This window comes from Anser cygnoides, chromosome 17, assembly GCF_040182565.1.
Source record: "Anser cygnoides isolate HZ-2024a breed goose chromosome 17, Taihu_goose_T2T_genome, whole genome shotgun sequence".
Taxonomy (NCBI): domain Eukaryota; kingdom Metazoa; phylum Chordata; class Aves; order Anseriformes; family Anatidae; genus Anser; species Anser cygnoides.
The window spans coordinates 4,092,178-4,113,659 of NC_089889.1; the positions used below are offsets into that span (position 1 = coordinate 4,092,178).

General features: G+C 56.6%; 1 protein-coding gene across 23 annotated transcripts in view; it reads right to left on the bottom strand.

The window, feature by feature from the left end:
- Positions 1-21,482, bottom strand: part of NCOR2 (nuclear receptor corepressor 2) — a 234,396-nt gene that overhangs the window by 112,406 nt on the left and 100,508 nt on the right. For all 23 annotated transcript variants that reach the window (XM_066979209.1, XM_066979208.1, XM_066979204.1 and 20 more), the window contains 2 exons: positions 10,915-11,094; positions 4,620-4,733 (listed from right to left, as the gene is read on the bottom strand). In XM_066979209.1, coding sequence (XP_066835310.1) covers positions 4,620-4,733; positions 10,915-11,094 — 294 coding nt within the window. The remainder of the gene's footprint in view (positions 1-4,619; positions 4,734-10,914; positions 11,095-21,482) is intronic.

A 21,482-nucleotide genomic window follows, 5' to 3' on the forward strand; every position in this document is an offset into this window, starting at 1 on the left:
ACAGCCACACCGCCGCAGGGGTGGGAGAGGGGGTGTGAGCACGTCTGCGTGCACGTGTGCACGGCAGCTGATGGGGAATCTGGGTATCAAGGGGACTCTAAGGACTTTTAACCCAAAGCCCTGCACCAGAGGGCTGCCGGCTGCTCTGCAGAGCCTCCTCCAGGCAATGCTGGTGCAGGAGAGCTCGGCAAGCCTGAGACAGGCTCAGGGAGCAATTCAGAGCCACAATGCCCTCCCTGCACGCCTAACAAGGGGCCTGCACGCTGCAGCTCAGAGCACAAAAACGTCTTCAAGGCCAGGTACGTCACATCAATTTCAGGGGAAGATGGATGCAAGGAATCCCACGAACAACCCAGCAGAATAAAACCATGGCTAAAAATAAAGACAGAGGATCTGTCCTGGTTATGGGGGTTTGACATAAAAGGAAGATAAATTCTCTCGATATAATAACGCATCTCAGAGGTGCAAATTAAAGCCCATGAACAGTCTATGCCACAGCTACTGTCACAGAGGTGTCAGACCCAGCAGGAATCAGCTTCTCTCCCACAGGGATGACACTGAAGGTCGCTCGCATGGTTTAATTTAGGAGATCCGTACTGTCTGCACTGCAGTCAACCTCTAGCAGCGGATGCCCATCATGATCTGGTTTCTCCAGGTAGTTCAGCACCACCCTGCTGATGTCCAGCTCCAGGAGTGACAGAGGGCTGGAAATCGCACCCCACCACTCAACCGCACGCCCTGCAACCAATGCCACCCAGCCAAGGCGGTCCTGAGCTCCCCTCCGCTCACAAATAGGCTCCCTCTATCACTTACTAAACCCTCTCAGCCATTCCAGCACTTATCACTGTTTTCAAACATTTTTCTGTCTCTTCAAGGGCTAAAAACCACTTTTGAAAATAGGGCTCAGATGCTTTCGAAAATGCTACCCCGTTGTTTCTTCTTGTTCTTGTCTACACAAAATAACAAAAATATTAAATTGCATTCTCATACATCCTTTTAGGTATGTTTAGACAGTTTACACTCACCGTTGAAATTCTGGCTTTGGGACATGTATGTGTGCATTACACTGCATTGCACTGCAGACATTTCCCAAGAGGTATTTTTTCAGGTGCAGTTTCTCAGCTCATCTTGAAGACAAGATAGAGTGGCTCTGGTCGGTATATACTGTCCAGGGCAGGAGGCACCTAGACATCAGAGACCATGAACGAGACTACCAGCTGCCTCTCTGTAAGAGCTGAGACCCTGAAAACCTCCCCAAACGCAGCCACGGCCTCACTATGCAGCATTTCACTGTGCTCAATAAGAGCTTTTCTCTCTCCTTCCCTCCCAGAATCTGTACAGCCAACTTTTTTTCTGGAAATCAATTACTTGTCCAGCAGAGTGTAGCGAGAGGGGATTACAGGTCAAGTTCTCCACAATTACGCTCTCCAGTACTGAGGAACTTTTCAAATCGCACGCGTTAAGTAGGTCGCAAGAGGGAAAAGCGGCATGACGGGCGTTTAGCAGCGCAGCACCTGCATTTTGAGAGAAACAGATACACGCCAGCGCCAACCTGCATCTCAACCCCTCGGCCGTACCCAGCACGGCGGTGAGAAAAACATATAGGCTTCCTTGACGAACCATAGGCTAAAATTAGAAACCGTTCACCCCTGAAAAGCCACAGCTATCGCCAAAAGCAAAGTAGGTCAGAGAACGGCTGGCTAACTTGATTTTCCGGCGTTTCTAGCTGCTCTGTCCTCACATAACCTCCTCTCTCCCATGCACCGCTTTCGCTCCCTCCTTTGTTTGCGCTGTGACTGCACGCAGTGTGCAGCTCCGGCACCGGGCTGGCAGCGGCGGTGGGAATGGGCACGGCAGCACCCGCGTGCCGGGGCGGCACGGAGCCGCGGTTCATGGGGAATTAATTAAAGCAGAGCCAGACGAGCGGCCCCGCGCGAACCGCACCGCCTCCCACCTGCTCTGCTACGCGCACAAGCGCGGGCTTTCTCCCCCTGCCACAATACGGCCCGTTAAAAACCCACCGGGGCTTTGCCAGCCCCTCTGGGGTGCTTTGCTCCTTCGCCTCTTCCCCAGGCCTCTGAATCCTCCTGCTGGTTGTGCTTCTCCCAGGGCGGCCTCCCTCACATCAGGCTGTCCTCCCTGTGCATGCAGGCAGCAGGCAGCCATTACAGCAGGCTTTCCTCCTGCGAGCAGGCCTCAAGGCATTCAGCAGGCCTTCACTGCTTCTCCGCCACACGCGAGAGGCGGAAAGGCTTAAAATTTGGCCCCCTGACCTTCCCCACCCTCGACCGTTACGTCTCTGTTCAGCTCACAGCCCGTTACTCCTACAGCTTACCTCTCCAGCCCACGGGAGCCGCAGTAAGGCCGCAGGGCAGCACGGCAGGGCCCACCCCATGCCCCAGAGGGCTGGGCTCACCCCGCTTGTGGTGATGCCGCCATCAAACCCACCAAAGGAACCCGATGTGTGACCACCAGCGGCTACCTTCCGTGTGAGGGCCTAACTGTGGGTGCTCCATGTCCAAACATGGGGAAAATCCAGGCCCCTCTGCTGCTTTGAACGTGTCCAAAAATTGCCATCGCTCGGCCTCAGCTGTTACATTACACTTGGCCTGCTGACTGAACAGATCACGTCTTCCTCAAAGAAGGAACTCCAGCCTGTATGGTTTCTATCAAGCAAAAGGGAAGGATTGTTTGGCCTGAGCCTCCTACCCACAGACAGGCTTGCTCACACGCTATTCTCAGCGGGACTCCGCAACACGGAGGAAGAACCTTCATTTATCCATCACAGAGATCGCACGGATACGAACACAGAGCCAAACTCGAAATTATGCAGACATTTGGTGTCAGACGTGACCTTCCCTCGCTGAGCACCCACCTGGAAGGTGTGCACCCTGTTGTGAAGGTTAATAACAAAAATGCTCCTGCTTGCAGCCCGGCCTTGCGGATCAGCGTAGCTTAGAACCACGTCAGGAGCATCACAAGCAGATGCCACCAGCCTTGGGCACTGTGTGCGACACCTTCCCAGGCATCACAGCCGTTCACTTTCAAAATGTAAAACCCCACACTTGTTCCCCACACTTTGACACTACCCACGGGGCCAGCAGCAGCCCTGAGGGACTGGCAGGGGCTTTGGGAGGAGATCCCAGCTGCCACAAGGGAGGTGATGGGGTTCAGAGGGACAGGAGGGAACGTGTGGCCATACCTCTGGGGCCGGAGCGGGTGGAAACAAGGGATGAAATAGCAGGACAAGGGCCCAGCAGGACACTCAGCCCTGCACCACGTCCTGCTAACAGGGACCACTCCAACAGAAGCCTTTGGAAATACAACATCTGAAGATCACTTTTCCTTCCCTGCCTCACTGTTATCACCCATTTCTTCCCCTCTTAACGTGGTCCAGGTGCATGACAGTGTCCAGGGAGGATGCAATCAACAGAATAGGGATAAAAGCGTTCGAGATCTCCTTCTGCGAACCCAGTCCTTGCACAGGATGCATCAGCCACCCAGCCCAAGCCTCCTGCGAAGGACACTTGGTGGTGCCACCGGGCAGAAGTGCTTTAGAAGCGCTCGGCACCTGCCCGCAGAGCCCCGCGTTGCAAAGCCACCACCAGCTGGCGTGTGCTCACACTTCAAACGCGCCGACCTCAGCCCTCGCCCACTTGCACAACAGGCTGTGCCAATGCCGGGCTTCCGATTGCTAAGGGAGAAAAGCAGATGGAAAAAGTACAACCGGGAAAACTGCACTGCCTGCGAGCACAGGGTACGTGGGGTTTTTGTTGTTGTTTTGTGGTGGTGGTGGCGGTTTTTTTGGAGTCAGGCACCTGGATTTCTGCAGCTCCCAGTGAAATCGCAGGCCTCGCAATTCAAAATAATTAGCGACTGGTAGTTTTCCTTTTATGCAAAATCATCCTTTTTATCCAACACCTAAATGAAAATGAATGTGCTTGATTATCTACCAAAGGGCCCAATTTTCTAGCATCACTCCAACGCGCAGCAAAATTCACGTCTCCTAAGGCTGCTATTACAGGCGATGGCTGAGCGCAACAAATGAGCGGTCAAGGCAGAGATCCAGAGGCAGTGATGCCAGCGTGACCTTTGCTAATGCCATTTACAGCATCAAATATCCACAAATCCAGCCAGGGCTGCATCCATGTCCTTTCTGCTCCAGCCCCGTGGCTCAGGGGCAGCCAGGAGGGCTCAGATCTGGCTGCCAGCACCTGAGCATCGCAGACGTCCCTCTCCTCTGTGCAGCCCGCTCCATCAAGCCAAAGCCCAGCGTTCAAGGCAATTTTCAACTAGGTTCGCTCCAGGGGAGAGGATGAAGTGAGCTATTTAACAGACAGGGCTCTGAAGCACCTCCTGAACGCTTCAAATCTAACACTTATCACAGGAAACCCCGACAAGCAGGTTCTCGCAGGGCTCAGAAGACATTTGCACTTAATCCACACAGCAGAGAGAGCATCTCAGGGCTCAGCCCTCTGTCATCACCATTCCCGACGGGGCTCCATCCATCACAACGTCCCTCCCAGGGCTATCCCCCCGCCCGCCCCTCACCCAGCCCCACCATCCCTGGCAGGGATGACACAGCACAACCGCACAATCTCCGTCGTTTCCAGACTCACCCTGTTCTCGTCGTAGATGATCTGCACCAAGCTGCGATGTTTGGACTCGATTGGAGGGGGGGAGATGGGTTTCTCAGGCTCTGGCGGTTTGGCTGCTTCTTCCTCCAACTGTTGCTGTGGAAGGAGAAGGGGGGAGGAGGAGAGTGAGTCACAGCGAGAAAGGCAGCCGTCCCCGTCCACACGAGACTCTCTGCGGTGCTGCGACCGACGCAGAAACCGCCATCGCAGTTCCTGTGAGCCGTCACGGGCAGCTTCAGGCCGCAGCGACGGGGAGAGGGAGGAGGGCTGCGGGCAGAAGTGCAGCGCTGGCCTGCCCCGTCCCCGTGCTGGTGGGCTGGTGCTCTTTGGGCACAGACCAGAGGAGGACTACCACCCATCAGCAGGCCTCCTGGAGCGCCTTAAAGCTAGAAATAATGGTTTTATTAGAAATCGTACAGGGGAACCGCAGCTCTTGCTTGCCTCCGGAGCTGCCATCTGCAAGGGAAGCTGTGGAAGCGCGAGGGTGAGTAACGAGGCCGCTCTCTGCCGTCAGTTTTCTCTTTTGGTGCTGCGGTCGGAGGAGACACCCCGGGATGACTGGTCTTGGTGAAATGACTCGTGCGCCTCTGCTCTGCTCCGAGCAGGAGGCAGCTGCCCCTGCGTGGCTGGATGAGCCCGAGCATGGCAGAGAAGGCCAAGTGGGAGACGCAAAGTGCTCCCAAGGGAAAGCAACAGCTACAGGACTCCCTGCGGAGGACAGCACGGGGCTCAGACACAGGCCACCGAGACAGCCTCTGCTTTTGGTGACCTTTCATAAAGAGCCCAAGTCTTACAAGGTGAATGCCTGCAAACACTTCTCACAGCCCTGGTCGTCTCAGCAGGCCCTGGAGACCCGCTGAGGGCACCGTCACACAGCACTACCTGCCCTCCAGCCATAAGCCATCACGCCGTCCTGGGAAGGCAGCTCTGAGAGCTGCTCCTCGCCTCCTTTCAGAGGGAACAAATGGTGCTGAGCACAAACCACCAAGTCAGTCCAAACTCCAACTAGAGAAAGCCCACTAGGGGTGGACGGCCATCACCAGGGTCTCCTGCCCTCAGAGCCAACAGTGCCAAAGGGGGTGGTCTGTTGGCTCCTCTGCTTTCTTACTGTCTTTACTGCATTGCCACAGCTCCGTGTTTCCTGGTATCCAGGCTTCGAGGTGCAGCAGCCGTGGACAAAACCACACTGCGCTGCTCCCTCCAGCACCACGGAGGCTGCCACGTCCCCGTGTTCAGAGCTCACCAGTCTCCTGATGTGCTCCTACCCACCCGCGAGCTGCTCAGGTCGTGGCAAACATGCATTATAAACCATCGGATTTAAAGGAGTGCTTTCGAACATCGCCGCCATCGGAGGGCATGTGTCCTGTACAACCTGCGCCTCTGGTTCTCCTGAGTGCTGCGAGGCAGGAGGAGACGTCTGAGCCCTCTCACTGCGTTTGAGGAACCGCTCGGATGGAAGAGGAAATAACAGATTCCTCCAAGCTCCTCCTGTGGCAGCGGCTCCCTGCGAGGACGAGGAGCTCACGGCAGCTGCGGGGCAGGGCAGACACAGAGAGGGAACGTTTGTCAGAAGCCCCATATGATTGTTTTTTCTCCGTTCAGCTCCAAACCTCCAAATCTTTCTATTTTCCCCTGCAGCTAGAGCTTTCCCTGTTGAAGCAAAGGAAAAATTGACCGCATCCCTTACCATGAAAAAAATACACCTGGGACTGAGCAACCTGCCTTCGTGGGAGGAGAGGAAACCACCACCCTCCAGAGCCGGCGGTCTCTCCTGGTCTGAGAAGGGGGTGGGCACGTATTAGTTCCTCACATCACCTCCGCTCCCGCTGAGGATGAGCTTTAGCACTGCTTGGGCTGCAGGATGCAGTCCAAGGAAACACTTAAGCACGCAGCTAGGTCTAGTGGCTTGTCCGAGATAACTCACAGCCTTTAAATGAAACATGGGGTTCAGCGGGCGAAGCGACCCCGTGCTGTGGGCTCCGCTCCTGCTCTGCCTTCCCACAGGTGGCCACCTCTCCCGCGGGGAAGATCAGCAGCACAGTGAACACCCCGATACAACCCGAAAGCCGTTACCGGCTGCCGGACCACAGTCCCCGTGAAACCCAGCCAGGATCCGTCCGCTCATGCCCACAACCAAGGCACACCAAAGGCTCTGACCGCGCGACAGGACGGCCCAGCGGCTCCTCTCGCTTTTCAGCCGCGGCTGTTCCTCAGGTGGCCCAAATCACCACGCACCAGGGGGACGCCAGCTCTTCGGGAAGCCGCGGCTCAAAGCTCAGGCTGCCAAGGAGCTGTCAGCACGCAGCGGTGCTCCCAGGTGCCTCCCCGCTCCCGCGCTGCTCCCCCGGAGCCGCGGTGTTCGCGGATTAGCGAAGGCACCCCAGCGCACGCCGCCGCCCCCGAGCCCCAGCTCCAAACACGCAGGAGAGAGAGCCGCAAAGGCATCAGTCAATCTTGTCCTCCTCTCGGGGAAAATATTTGGGTAAAAAAAAAAAAAAATGTCAGAAACTTGGCTGCATTGTTCTGGAAACCCACAAAAATTCTGCGAAGTGGTCGGCTCTGCTATAATTGATTTCAGACAAGAGGATTTGATGGCATATCAGGAAATGAAAGTTTGCCAGTAAGTGGAGGCTCATTAAAAGCAGCTCGTTAAAAGAAAAAAAAAAATACAAATCTAATTATAGCTGAAATACAGTGGAGAATTATACTCCGCTCTCCATGGCGTAACACGGCACAGTTATTAAAGGGCCAGATGCTGGAGGCTACGGATGCGGGCAGAGTCTGCGGGCGCCGCAGCCCGCTGGAACGGCAAACCTGACCTCAGCAGGTTCAGCCCGCGACAGCTACCCCTGGGAGCTGTGGGAAATGGCAAAGCGAAATAGGTCAAGGTTCTCAGACACGAACAAAATGGATTTCTTAAAGGTCTGCCACAAAAGCTAGGCTGGGACTGTGACCTTTACAGGGAGAGGAGCGGGCTGAGAGATGAGACCTGACGGCTCCACACTCTCTCCCTCCCCACTCCCGGCAGCGACTGCCTGAAAGTCCTCCCCTCTCCCCCCCCCCAAAGCCAGAGCAGCGATGTCAAAGGGACGCAAAATGTCATCATTAGCCACAGCACTGGCTCCCCCAGGACCTGCAGGCCAGCCTGGCTGGAAGTGAGGGAGATGTCCTGTCCCATCCCTGGGCAGGAGTCCCTTCAGCTGCACCGCGCACCGCAGAGGGGCCACCAGAGCCAGGCGGGCGCTGCGCCGCACCCAGCATCCGTGGGCTGGCAGGAAGGTGGGTGACACTGCAGGCAAGGTGGGTGACACTGCAGGAAGGTGGGTGACACTGCAGGAAGGACCCATCCTGCACAAACCTGCCCACGCGTCGCCTGACGAAGGCAAGGTGGCTACATGCATGTCCTACGCACCCAGCACGGCGTGCCGGGCTGGGTACTGGGTGCCCAGCGGAGAGGAGAGGGCTCGTGGCCACCACGCGTTTCTGAGCACTTCCTTCAAAGAGCCTGGGGGAGAGGAGGGGAAACCCAGCCAGGAGATGGAAGGGGAAGGCCCTGAGCTCCCAGCCCCGCTGGACGCCACGCAGGGCTCCGTGCAGCCGCCGGCTCCACCTCCATCACCAGGTGGGAGTGTTGTACTCCCGGAGAGCCCTGCGCGGAGCTCGGCATCCAGGGAGGCTCAGGCACAACTGCGAAGAAAAGCCCAGCAGTTTATTTCTTGTTAAGATTCCCAGTGCCGCTGCCAGGAATAAATGCATAAAGATTATCCTGCGCTGTCAGGAAGAGGGGGAGAAAGAACTCAATGGGAGATGGAAGCACATATGGCGCATGAATGAGCGGGGGATGGCTGATCAAAGCGGCCTTCTGCCAGGGGTGCGCAGGATTTGGGGAAGGTTTCTCAGCTTGCTCGAGTCTTTTGCTTCTTGAAACCCCTCCTGCCAGCAAAGCCCGGCAGAGCCTTCGTTGCCATTTTTGGAACAACCGAAGACAGAGGAATAGTGGGTTGTTGTATTTCATTTTTTAGGTTTTTTTTTTTTTTTTTTTGAGCAGCCTTTCCTTACAAACGTGTTTAATTACCCCGAGAAGGCCTCCCAGAGACAGAGGGGAAAAGCATTAGGAAATTACGGCCGTGCACAATTCCTCCCCTGCTCCACCCCCTGCTCCAGGAGGAGCGGGATCTGTTTCAGGCTGATTGCTTTTCCCTCTCCCGTGCTTCTCCTGCGCTGACAGCTCAGAGGCGCAGACGGACAAAGCGTTCCCGCAGACCTCCGGCAGGAGCCCGCAGCAGCCCCCGTGTGCCGGCCGTCCTGCAGGAGGGGACGGGAGGCCGGGACGTGCGGGGATTTGCCACAGGTATACCCGACGACTTTCCCACCACGTGCCTAAATAAATAAATAAAAGAGCGGAGGGGATGACTCTGCTGCCAACAACCACTTTCGCCTTCTTCCCCACTCATCAGAGCATTTTTGTGGGGAGGAAGACTCGTAAAATTTGTTCCGAGGGAAGAAATAAACCAACCAAGCAGCCAACAATAAAAAAAAAAAAATCCATTTCCTTATGGAAGGACAGCTTGATTTTAACGGCAAGAAGCATATGCTGCTCCCGTCAACTTCGGCAGCAGCTCCTTGGCCTCTGAAACAAGCCACGAGCGGATCTGCAGCGATCAGACCTCTCGGCTGCTGCCGCAGCAGGCGCGTGCCCCTCTCTGCAAGCCCCTCACCTTGCGGCAATGGGAAATGAGCGTGTTTTGCACCTCCCTTCTCAGTTAAACACGTGGACCGCTGTCCCCTCTGTGTAAGCTGCCAGGTGCCTGAGGACAGCAGCGTTTTGTCTGTGCCTCCCAGGGAGGGCGAGGGGCAGGGCTGCACCCCGCAGCTCCCACGGGACCGAAGGCGGGCAGCCTGTGGTGTGTGTGTGCCCCAGATGCTCCAGCTGCCCCCTGCACCGGGCTGCTTCCTCTCACCCCCATCACAGCAGCTCCTGCAAGATCTCGGCTCCCTTTCCCTAAGCGCCCTGATACCTCTGTAGATAAAACGCAACACAAAAACCGTCCCTCGCGTTAATTAAACCACGTTGTTTGAAAACAAAACTTCCTGCTTTGGCTTGCAGGAAAGAAAGGGAAAGTATCTGGTACGTGAAAATACAGCTCCAGCAAAGAAAGAAGACCTGGGGTGTTCCTGCATTAGAAATATTTAAAAAAGAGCCAGGCACAGGACAGGAGCTGGGCTATAGGTAGGGGGTTTGGGAGCCTGGGAAGCACATGAAGCCTCTCGGGCCAGCTCTCTGCGCTCGTTTTGCCTCTTCCTGCTCCACTCATGCAGATGGGGAGGAAGGTCAACAGCACACTTGTCCTCGAGGAGCACTGGCCTCGTCCCCATCTCACACACAGTGACAGACCAAGCACGCGTTTCGCTCCATTCACAAACTCTTGACAAACCTCAGGAGGGGCAGTTTGGGATTACCGGCCTCAGGGCTCTTAGAAACTTGCCACGAGCAAAGGAAAAAACAATTAGAAAGAGAGCTACAGAAGTGATTTGGTTTAGGAAGCGAAAGCCTTTAAGTCCCTGGGTTTTTCAGACATCCCCCAAGGTTTTGTCATATTAATCTCTTAATGGGTTTATGGTAATTGTATACATGGCTACAGTAAGGCGGGTGATCCTTCTGCTGGGGAGTGCTCAGGTGCAGGAAAGGCACTGCCCGAGATCAGGTTCAGGGCCCTGGCTCAGGCACAGCTCCGACCGCAGCCGGACCGGGCGCTGCCCACAGCTGCAGAGCCCCGGAGGAGCAGGCTGGACGTACAGGAAGGCTCGAGCACGCAGGGCCGTTAGGGTGCAGCAGCAATGTTTTAAATAGCCCAGTACTACAATAGTGGCAGCAACGGTGCTGGGCAAAGACAATTGCTGGAAAGGGAAAAGAAAAGGTCTTGTGCTGGCGCTGGGCTGCGCAGAGGACTCGGGCAACCCAGACTGCACTTCCAGCTCTGCCACTGACTGCTTGCATGACCGTGGGCAAGTCACTAAATACAGATTTTTCTCCCTTTATCATATTCTGACGTGCAAGAGAGCCCAAGGCAGAGTTTCCAAAGCTCCCTCATCTCGCAGCTACCAGCCCCTGACTGTCGGCGCAGCAGCCACGTCCCCACGTCACGAGGAGCAGGGACACAGACCAGCCAGGTGGCACTGCCACTTCCCCTCTGCGGACTTGCACGGGAAGGGACAGGGTGCAAGTCAGCGGGCAGAAGCAAGAACACGTGCTCCCCTCCAGACCCCAGCCTCTTACCTGCTTCTTCTTCAGCTTGGAGATCTGCTGCTCCACCATGGTGATCTCGCGGTCCACGCGGTCCATGTTCTGAATGAGCTCCTCCTTGGACAGCCGGGCCGGCAGCAGGTCCAGCTCGGCATCGGGGTGCGTAGGGCTCACGGGAGACACGGGCTCCAGTTTGCCAGGCAGGCCGCGATCCTGAGGAGCACAAAACGAGCAGGTCAGCTTTCCCTGCGGGCTTGGGATCCTCCTCTCATCCTCCCATACGAGCTGTTGTGGCTCCCTGGCCCAGTCCCAGCCCTCTAAGACACACGCACACCTCGAAAACCTGCTAGGCTAAGCGGTACCAGCTGCTACATCACATCACTGCTGTGCGCTGCAACCCTCAGCATCTCCAGAGGGCACCAGCTTAGTCTCCTGGGGGACGCTGCAGCAGCTTGACCTCCTGCCAAAGCCTCCGAGGCTCCCACCGCCTGCAGCGGTACCCACGTTCCTACAAGGACCAAACCCATTGTTTGCAGGGCTGAAATCCTAAGCACCATCCCTTCACATCTCAGCAGCCAGCCCACAGATGCGCTTCCTCGAAAACGAGGTAGCCACGGGTTTGTCCTCCTCTGACACAGCCCCGAACAGGCTGGGAAAAAAAGAAAACATTAACCACACTGGCTATGAGGGCAGCCCCCGGGAGGCGAGGGGACTTCCAGCTCCTTCGGGTCCTCCTCCACCTCCCGAAGTTCTTGGCAGAGTGGGGGGAGCCCCAGGTGCGAGATGTCCGACGTCCTTCCAGAAACGGAGACCACAGAGATAGATGAGGTCAGCTCCGATAAAAATAAACTGAAGTGATGGAGAACAGATTCTTGCAAACTCCAGGTAAAGCAGCTCTCAGCTCAGCAAGACCTTTCAAATCGGAGACCAGATGGATCAGCAAAACCTCTGCGGCCGTCAGAGGGGACAGCTCTCACTTCCCCTCTGCCTCCAGCTCGCGGTAACGCATTGAAACTTTCAGCTCCTTCTCCAGAGAAGTGACAACTTTGCTGATGCCACCGAGCCAGCATCCCACGAGCACCCTGGAGCCACAACCCCTCACCCACACACCGCCCTTCGCCCCCCGAACTCCCCATTACTCGGAAGCCCGGCTCCCACAGACACGAGTTTCGTGCTTGGAGGAGTTCGTGCAGCCCTGACGAACGCACCTGGGATGAAGCAGCTGTGTAACAGCAACCGGCCACGCAAACAACAACGCGTTTTCCCTCCTGAGCAGCTGCTCCAAGGGCTCGGCGCTGTCCTTGTTAGCGGGGCTGCTGGCGCACACGGCCCCGTCCGAGCACGAGCAGCTCGAGGTGACCGCTTCGGAGGGGAGCTGGGAGGATTTCGTAGCACGAAGGGATGCACCTGAGCTGGAGGAGGTGGTGCAGATGCTTCCTCCTGCGTGCTCACCGAGGGATGTGCAGCACCACGTCCAGCTTTGGCGCTGTGCACACCCGGAGCACCGTGGCTGTAGGCTCCAGCCCTGCCCTGACACAGCTTTGCTGCGAGGTCCAAGGGGACCCCGGCACGCCCTGACCTGGGGCACCGCGCTCCCGTCTGGCAGCTGCCCAACACCTCAATTAAACCTTTATCTCTTCGGTTGCCGAGCGGGAGGATGGATTTTCTTTCCCCCTCAAGGGGGCAGGAAGCGGGGAAGAGGAGCTGCGGCTTGGTTTGTAACCCTAAACCGCTGCCAGACTGCGCAGAGCACCCTGCAGCTGCTCGGGAGGGGAGGGGACAGGGAAAGTAAACAAGGGAAGAAGTTCGCACAACCTCGCTACCTTAATTACAGCGCCGGGACAAAGGCGACCTTGTTCTGCACCAACTGGCGCTGCCGTCCCGTCCTCCCCTCCGCCCTGATTCACGGCCACGGGCGAGCGGCCAGGTCCCACCACCGGACCCACGGCAGGTGGGCCGAGCACCCAACCCGAACCCGCCTGGCCCTCCTGCGGGCGGCAGGCTGGCACGACGGAGCCAGGTGGCTCAGGGGTGGCACGGACCCCCTCTGTGCTCTGCAGACGGCGACGCACGCGGATGGTGGCCCTGGGTCACCCACCCACCACGTGGCTGCTCACACCAAAGGCCGGCGCCGAGCACGCAGAGACACCGTGCAACAGTTTGAGTTCAGCACCTCATTAGCACGGGCTCACCGGGAAGCGGAACCTCACACGGGGAGTCCTGACCACGCTGCCGGCGGCGATGAAAGAAGCACAACGAGCTCCGTCCCGGGGAGCCATGCCCACAGTGCCAGGGGCCCTGGCTTCGAGCCGAGCTCTGCACTTTGCCCCCACCAGAGATGGGCAACGCCACCCACGGCAAAGCTGGGACTCAAGGAGGCAAGAGGATGCTTCTCAGCGACGTGGCCGTGCCCTGGGACAGCATCACCCAAGGGCACAGAGGCCCTGGAAAGCTGAGCTGGCTGTCGCCAGCTGCCCTCCAGAAGAGCAACCAGAGGAACGCTGAGGGTCTCTGGAGAAGCCCAAAGAGCAGATCCTGTCTCGTTTTACGTCCCTACGATTAGACACCAAAAACGGTCAGCCTGCCGCGGTGGGCAGGTGAAGTTCAATGTCTTGTCCCCAGGTGCGGTTTTTGTGCTGTTTTTTCTTTAAAGCCAAGAGGAGCAGCACAACCGCAAGAAGCAAAAGCAATCAGTTGCTCCTGTAATCCGGTTCAGATTAAGGAACAGGGAGGGAAAGCAGCAGTGACTTGTAGGTGGGTAAGCTCTTCTAAAAGCCAGAAAGCTACCTGCCAAAAAGGCAGGAGAGGAAGGCTTCCCACTGCGCACGGGGAACAAAAGATACTCTCGTGTTGGCCAATATACTAGACAGGGCATTTTTAATCTGCTACTTGGCACAAAACCCTTTGGTAAACTTTTCTGATAAAATTGTATCTTTTTACCTTTCAGAACATGAAGCAAAATAGCAGCAAAGCTTTGTAAGGGGAAGAGCTTCAAGTTAGAGCACAAAACCCATCATCATCTTGTACTGTGAGATGATTACAGCAATAAATAGAGGCAGTGTCCCCAGACCTCAAATCACTGGTCCTTGCTGTTCCACCTCAAGTGGGGAGCAGCGAGAGGAATTAAAAAACAAAACCAAAGGCAAAAAATCTCCCCCGTGCAATTGTGAAGTCCAAAACGCAGAGCTTCTGGAGTGGGGTGACAGAACATGAATGAGACATACGGCTTTTGGGACGAGCCAAGGAAGAGAAGAGGTCTCAAGCCCAGCAAGCCCACGCAGGCACGCACCGAGGGACCCGGAGCTGGCTGTGATCCTCTGCGTCCCAGGGCGCCGGGAGGAAGGACTGGAAACTCAAACCAGCAGCACGGCTGCTGCCCGTAGAAGCAGCCCCCAGCCCACCAGCCTCCCTCCTGCTGCCAGGTCTCCAAAGCACCTGCCGGGAGCAACGCCAGGGGACCGAGGTTGCGAACCAAGCCTCCAGCCCCGTGCTGATCCCTCACAGCAAACCCCGCAGCCGGGGCAGGCACCGGGACGCCTGCGAGGAAGGACCTGGGGATGCCGATGGGTGGGGGCAGCTTTGCTTGGACTACTGCTGCTTCCTCGCCCTCCGAGTCAAAATAGACTCCAGCGCTTTGGATGGCATCGCATCCAGGCTTTGGACAAGCGTAGCGCAGAAGGTAAAATCCTTCTGATTACCAGGAAGTCACAGGCTTCGAGACCAGCACAAGGGGGGAGAGTTGGAATAAATCTGCTGGAGGGAAGAAAACAATTACTGCATTACTCAAGTTGGTATTTTCTCAGTAATTATACCGTTTCCGTGTGATTTGTTTTTATACGTGGCTAACAGCTACTGTAGTTCCCGTTTATTCCTGGCCTTATCATTATGTGATTTGTACGGTAACGAGGTGGGCGAGCGGGGGGCAGAAGCTGCACGCACCTCCCTGCAGCAGGAGGAGATGCTGGCAGCGAGGAAAGCAGTTATCACTGGGAGACCGTCAGACAGCAAGGCCAGGCTTTGGGGGTGCTTCTCTTCTACTCACTTCCAACCCCAGCACCGCGAGGACCAGGCACAGCCTCAGGCACGGCGCGTGGGACTGACGGGAGGGCACGGCCACCAGCACAACTCTGCCCCCAAAAACCAAAGGGAGGACTTGTGATGACACCGACAGCTGAACCGCGCCACCTAACGCAACGCGAAGCTGGCGACGTGGCAGAGACGAGGACTCGTCCTCCCCGTCCCTCTCCAGGACCCACGGCTTGGAAAGCACCGCGCAGCTCGGCTGCTTGGGCAGCCCGGGGTGACCCACGGGGGGACCGGTGGCAGTGGGAACAGGGCTGTCCTACAGCCCTGGTACGGTGCTCAGCATGGACAGCGAGCCCACACCTCCATCCCCTGGGCATTAAGGCAAAAACAAGCGTATAAATTCTTTAAAAAGCCAAATACAGGCCAAAGGTTTCTTTTTTTTAACTGGAAAAGCGTCAAATTCCACCTGACGTATCAGCAACCCCAGTGCGAGGGCACTGCACCAACGCTGACAGGGAAAAAACGTCAAAAGGGCCCAAAACCAACATCCCCCGTCCCCGGAGAGCAGCACAAACACGGCGTTAGAGAGCCCGAGCGGTGAAAAGTACATCGAGTTATTACAATTCCTTTGTTTGCAGCCATCTGCTGCACTAATGGCTCTTTCAGCAGCCCAATCCTTTAAACGGAGTTTTAATTCTTAACTACTACTGGCTCGCAGCTCGGCCGCGGCCCCGCAGCGGCAGGCGAGGCAGGCTGGGCGAGCGTGTGCGCTGCCGGACGCGGCTGCTGGGCGAGCTGGCGGCACTGCCTGCCAAAAACCATCCCCGAGGAGAGGGCCGAGCAGCTCCGAGGACCAGGGGAGCGGGACGAGGTGGATGTGGGACCCGGGGGAACGGGACGAGGTGGCTGCAGGACGGAGCGGGCTCACCGCGGTGCTGCAGACCCAAGGAGAGTGGCGCAGGCGGTGCCGAGGCATCGCCCTCCGTTCCCACACAGCAGGGCATGCGCAGGCAGGGCAGGTACCCAAAAAACATTCGCCTTCCCCGGACGCAGCCCGGCACGATGTCTCGGGGGACTCCACGAAGCTGGAGATGAAGGAGCTGTCTGAAGACAAAGTCCATTATTTTTTTTTTTTGGTGTTTTTATTTTTCCTTTAAAGAAATGTGACTTTATGAGAAGGCGTACGAAATTCCTTTCCCCCGTAACCCAGCTGAATTCCACAGCGCCGGGGCAGAAAATATCCCAACAATTTTTTCAGCTTGCATGAAAGTAGGTCAAAAAACTTCCCCAATGTTTCAACAGCTTGAAGCAATTGAATTGCAAAACCAGGAACAAATGCTGACCCTCCCTCCCTCCCTCCCCACCCCCTCCAGCAGATTTACGAGGGTGGTAAAACCTTTCCAGTCGGCGTTACAGTTAAATGCACTAACCAAAGCAGAGCATCTCGTCTTGCAAAACTTGCCCGCGCTTAAAAGAGCCGTTCCGCAGCATTATACTTAACAGATGCTGCCTCTGGACCCGAGGATCGCGGGATATTACAGAAGCAGCAACAAGCGCGGATAGACGTGGCGAGAAGCTTCGGATAACGGGCCCGATCTGGAAAACCTTGCTCAGACGAACTCCCACCGAAGCCCAAGGCATTACACTGACAAATGGACGCTGCGCTCTCATTACCTTCTTGCATTTCCCCATTAGTGGATAATAATTGCATTGAACTCGCATGTTCCCTACTGACTTCGCAGGAGTGATGAATTCTCACCTACCCATCTCCTCATTACAACGAGGAGCTAACGGCTCCACCTCTCGTTAAGGATTGCCCAACATTTCCTACTCGAAAATCCTGGGTTTTCAACCGATTCTAAGTTTGTTAAGAAATTAGCTATCTGGACTGAAATTTTCCATGCTGAATATTTGCTTCAGGCTTTTTTTTTTTTTTTTCCCTTCTAAATAGTAAATTTCAGCCAAAACAACTCTGCCTTTTCCAAGAACAAGTTTAGAGGAAAATACGCCTCTCTGCAACGCTGAGAAAAATTCTGGAAACCTTTTCTTTGAGCATCTTCGGCAGCCCGAAGCTACGGAGCGGAGTCGATACATCTGGCAGGCTGCTCCGTGCCAGCGATGTGCCTTTTGCTAACTCGGGGAAAAAAAATAAAATGCCCGAGTCAAGAAGAATAAAATCTCCTTTTGATGCCAGTGGAAGTGACTCGGAACTGAACGAGCAAAGGCTGTCCCCAGGGGGCGGGTGGCAGGGAGCTGTGGCTCAGGTCCCGCACTCCTACGAAGCCCGAAGCTGGCATTTTGGGGAGAAAAACACGGATTTGGAAGGCAGCCCTGCCCCAGCCCCCTCTGCCTGCAAAGCAGGGCTTGTGGCCCCCCCGCCTGCCGGGGAAGGAGCTCGCTGGCGCGCCGGCAGCAGCGAGTGCCATGGAAGCTGCGAGGAAATGCAGGGCTGGGGCTGGGGGGGCGCACGAAGGCCCGAGACCACCCAGCAGGCGGCGGGGACGGAGGAGAGGAGCAAACCACCTGCTGCTCGCAGACCGAGGCGGCCTGGGCACCCAGCAGAGGAACCAAATGCAAAGCGCAGGTCACGGAAAGCAGAGACTGCGTCCTGACGCTTGCAGCAAAAAAAAAAAAAGGCAGGGGGGAGAAATTAAGGTTGCCAGCGTAACTCCCTGAGCAACGAGCCCTCCGACTCGTCAGTTCGCAGCTTTTAATAATTCACGGACCCAGCGGCCACCCAGAGCAGCACTTCACCTGCGCTGCTGTCGCACCGAACGATGTAGGGCAGAGAACGTCCTTGTCCCTGCAGCACACAAACCCCAAATCCTGGCCCGGCCTTTGCAAACCCCAAACCGTTCCTTTAAACGAGCGAGGCTCCTGCTAACCAAGTTACAATCAAAAACAACAAGAAAAAAAAACCCACACACATCAGGAGCTACTGGAAGAACACAGGGGATTTTCTGAGAGGCTAAGGAAGAAAAGCCAGCCCACAGAAAGCCGTGCTTGTGGCTTCCCACCGGGACTCGTGCGCAAGGCGCCCCGTGGCCAGGGCTCGAAGCAGCCCTGCTTTCCCTGGAACCGGCCAGCTTCTGGCAGCTTTCACAGGAACCTCTGAGTAATCGCCACGGCCTCCCACGGAAGCGCCGGACGTGGTGGCACGGCCCCACGTGCCCGTCACCCCCCCACGTGCCCTGTGGCTCGGGGGGGTTTCTGCAGGCAAGCCCCGAGGACTGCAGCGTGCACAGGAAATCCGCTCGCTGCCTCCGAGCCTCCTCCAGCGGCGCCGGGAGCATCCTGCCACCAAACGGAGCCACGTGCGGGGGAACCCGGCGTCCCCGAGTCGGGTGCAGTGGACAAACCCAGGGAAGAAGCACCTCCAGCCATCCCTGCTCGAGATGCCCCTCTTGCCTGGAAGGATGCGGATGCCTCGCTCACTCCGCGCCACTGAAAATTTTAGCCTCCCCCTGTTTTGTTTTGGTTTTGCGACGCCACCTGTCCCCTTCCGACTGCCACAGGCAGCACAGCAAGGCCTGAGCCTTCCCAGCACGCCAGCCGCGCAGGGTTGTAGTGCTGAGGTCCTGCTAATCCCTGCAGGCACGTTCCCTCTGACTGAGCATTTGAGGACGCTAGAACTGTTCCCTGGAAACCTGCGACGTCCTAAGCGGCACTCAAGAAGCTAGAGGAGCCCTCAAGCCCTGTGTGCCACGCTGAGAGCATGCTGGAGTTTGCCTTTTGTCAAAAGGCCTCTGCAGAAGAAATTCTCTGCTTTTATACTAGCACAGCCCTCATCTCACAACAAATGCCATCCCACAAGCTGGCATCAGCGTGCGATAGTCCTGCAGAAGCAGGAGGCAGGCGAACGCATCCTCTTAAATCCACCCTCCACTAGGCATGGCACAGAAACCAAAAAAAAAAACCAAAAAACCATCCCACCTGACGTGGCTGTTGCAGCCAAAAAGCAGGCGGGCTGCAAGTCAGCGCGATGTGAGACAGCGCGGCGACATGGGCTGCGAACGTGGGGCCGGGTCCTGAGCCAGCTCAGCACTCGCCGCAGGAGCTGGGACACGCCAGCCCTTGCTCAGGACATCCACGGTGCTCCTCTTCCCCCCTGTGCTCCCGGGTTGTCACCTGCCTGGCTGAGCCCCCCGGTTCGGGACCCCCAGTTCGGGACCCCCGGCTCCCTCCCTGGTGCCACCAGGTGCATCCTGGCACGGGGCCACGCACGCCGGGGAGGGAAAGCCCACCGTGCCCGCTTCTGAAAACCTCGCTCGATTGAAAATAAAAAATTGAGGGGAAATGGAAAGACAAAAGCCCTTCTCAGCCTGGTGTTATCAAGCAGAGGAAATGAGACTTCTAAGGCTGCCATTCAGAGAGGAGCGGGGGGGAGAGAGAAATCCCACTCCAGACGCACTTGAGCGAACAGCTTTTGAAATGGAAATGTCGCTCTTCAGAAACATTTGAATTTCCTCCTATTGCCAGGGAGGAGGAAGAAGGGAGCGGGGACTCCTCAGCCATGCAAATTCCAACGCGGGCCCATTCACGCAGCACCCAGCCGGCTGCGCGCAGGGGATTTGTCAGGGAGTTCATCAGGACCAGCACGAACACGGGGAAGCTGGCTTGAAGGGGCATCAGATTTAGAGGGAAGGCAATGAATGAAGACAGCTCTATTTAATCGCTGCGAGTAAGATATCCTCTAAGGCTGCCCAGTTCGTGTTTCCTTCCTCCGTTCACCCCTGGGCAACGACCGCCCGAATTGTTTTTCCCCAAACCCAGGGCAGCGTGCTACGAGAAAGAGCTTGGAGAGGGAAGAAGGGAAGCGCGAGGAAGACCTATGGCGGCATTAGCAGTGGTTGAGGCGTGCTGCGGACCCAGCCCAACTCTCCTCTTAGCGCCTTGTGACCAGCTAGGCGTGGGCTGGGGTCCCAGCACCGAGGTCCTGCCCACTTGTAGCAGCTGCTCCTCAAACCGTGCGGGTTCTTCAGGGAAAGCCGTTAGGTGCTGCTCCTACTGCTGTCCGCCGAGCTCCTCTCGCCAACCCCACGCCACCAGTTCATTGCTGTGGCACCCGTAGGGCCATTCGGCATAGAGGTGTGTTCCAGCCATGCCCTCATATCAAGCACCAGGAGAAGCCTTCAACGAATTTCTGACTCCACTGCTCACCCACCACATGGCAAACTATCTGACTCTGCAGGTCTTGTCTGCAAAAAACACAAATTCCGAGGCTGCCAGAAAACTGGACTTAAAAGCAATCCTCCAAAGACCTTTTTTTCCCCAAAATCTAGTTAGATCTCAAAAGTTCAATTTTCACCAGTGAGGTCTTGTTATTTCTGTTAGAGCAGCTTGGTGCACACACACACACGCGCCTTTTAAGGCTCCAACACGCACAACACGAGAGGCGAACTCGACAGCCTGGAAACGGCTACGGGTCAGCGGTGAACGCGACCTGTGAACTTCACCAGTTGAGATAATAAGCAAAAAAACAAGCCCCGTTTTGATCAGGAATCCGAGCTGGTCTGCCTTCCATTTAGCGGTGGCTGCACTGGGAAACTTGTTTAAGTGCGAAACAAAGCACACAGTGCCTCGGATGCTTTTGAAAAAATAAAAAAATAAAAAAAATCAACCAACATGAATAGGCTTGGGGGGAAAACAACCCTCCCCTCAAACAGCTCGTCTGGGCTTTTAATGAAGCTTCTCGTGGCCTCGCGGGTCCCCAGCACTGCTTTTGCAGCTCCCCGCTCGCTCCGGCATCGCTCCCTTAGGCGTCCTCAGCACGCGCACAGGACACGGGGACAAGGCACCCGCTGTGACAGCAGTGCCCGCGGCCACCCCTTGCACACACAGCCCCGACACAGCTCGGGGGGCAGGGACAACCCCAAATAATGCCCCCACGGAGCCGGGATATTTGCTGACAGCGGAGCACGGGTGGTGTAAAGCGAGCGTCAGCTGCGCTATCAATCACGGCCGGCCGCCGGCTGGGCTCAATGGTTTATTGTTCTAATAATTGTGCAGACACGTGGAAGGGGGAGCCTCGACACCGGCTGTTTGTTTGAGTAGCCGTTTCCTGCGCTGCTTTCCGTCAGGAGGCCGCAGCCCGAGGCCCGGCGGGGCTGGAGACCCCCGGGACCCCACCACCGCCAGGCCCGGGGCAGCCCTGCTCAGGGTCTCAGGGTTTAGGAACCACCACATCTCAAGTGTGACACTCCTCGAGCATCAGAGCATGGCCTTCGGTTAAAGACCAGGTGGGAAGAAGGCAGGACAACAGCTCTCCAGGCTCAGGGGGCAGCACAGGCCTAGCTGCAAGGCCTGCGGAGCGGCCCGAAATGCAGGCCCCGGCCTGGGCCCTTTCTGCAGAACAACACGAAGGCACCCCTGCCTTTCCAGGCCAGGATGTTAGAGAGAAAAACGTAGTATCTCAGCTCCCAGAGCAAGAATAAGCCCACAGTGAATGTGGTATTATCTGTTAGCAAAGCAGCAGCTTCCCACCAAGGCTGGAATTTCCATCTCGGTTTGGCAGGCACAGGGCTATGAAATGATTACTGTGTTTACTTTTCCTTTGCTAACTATAAAATCCCATT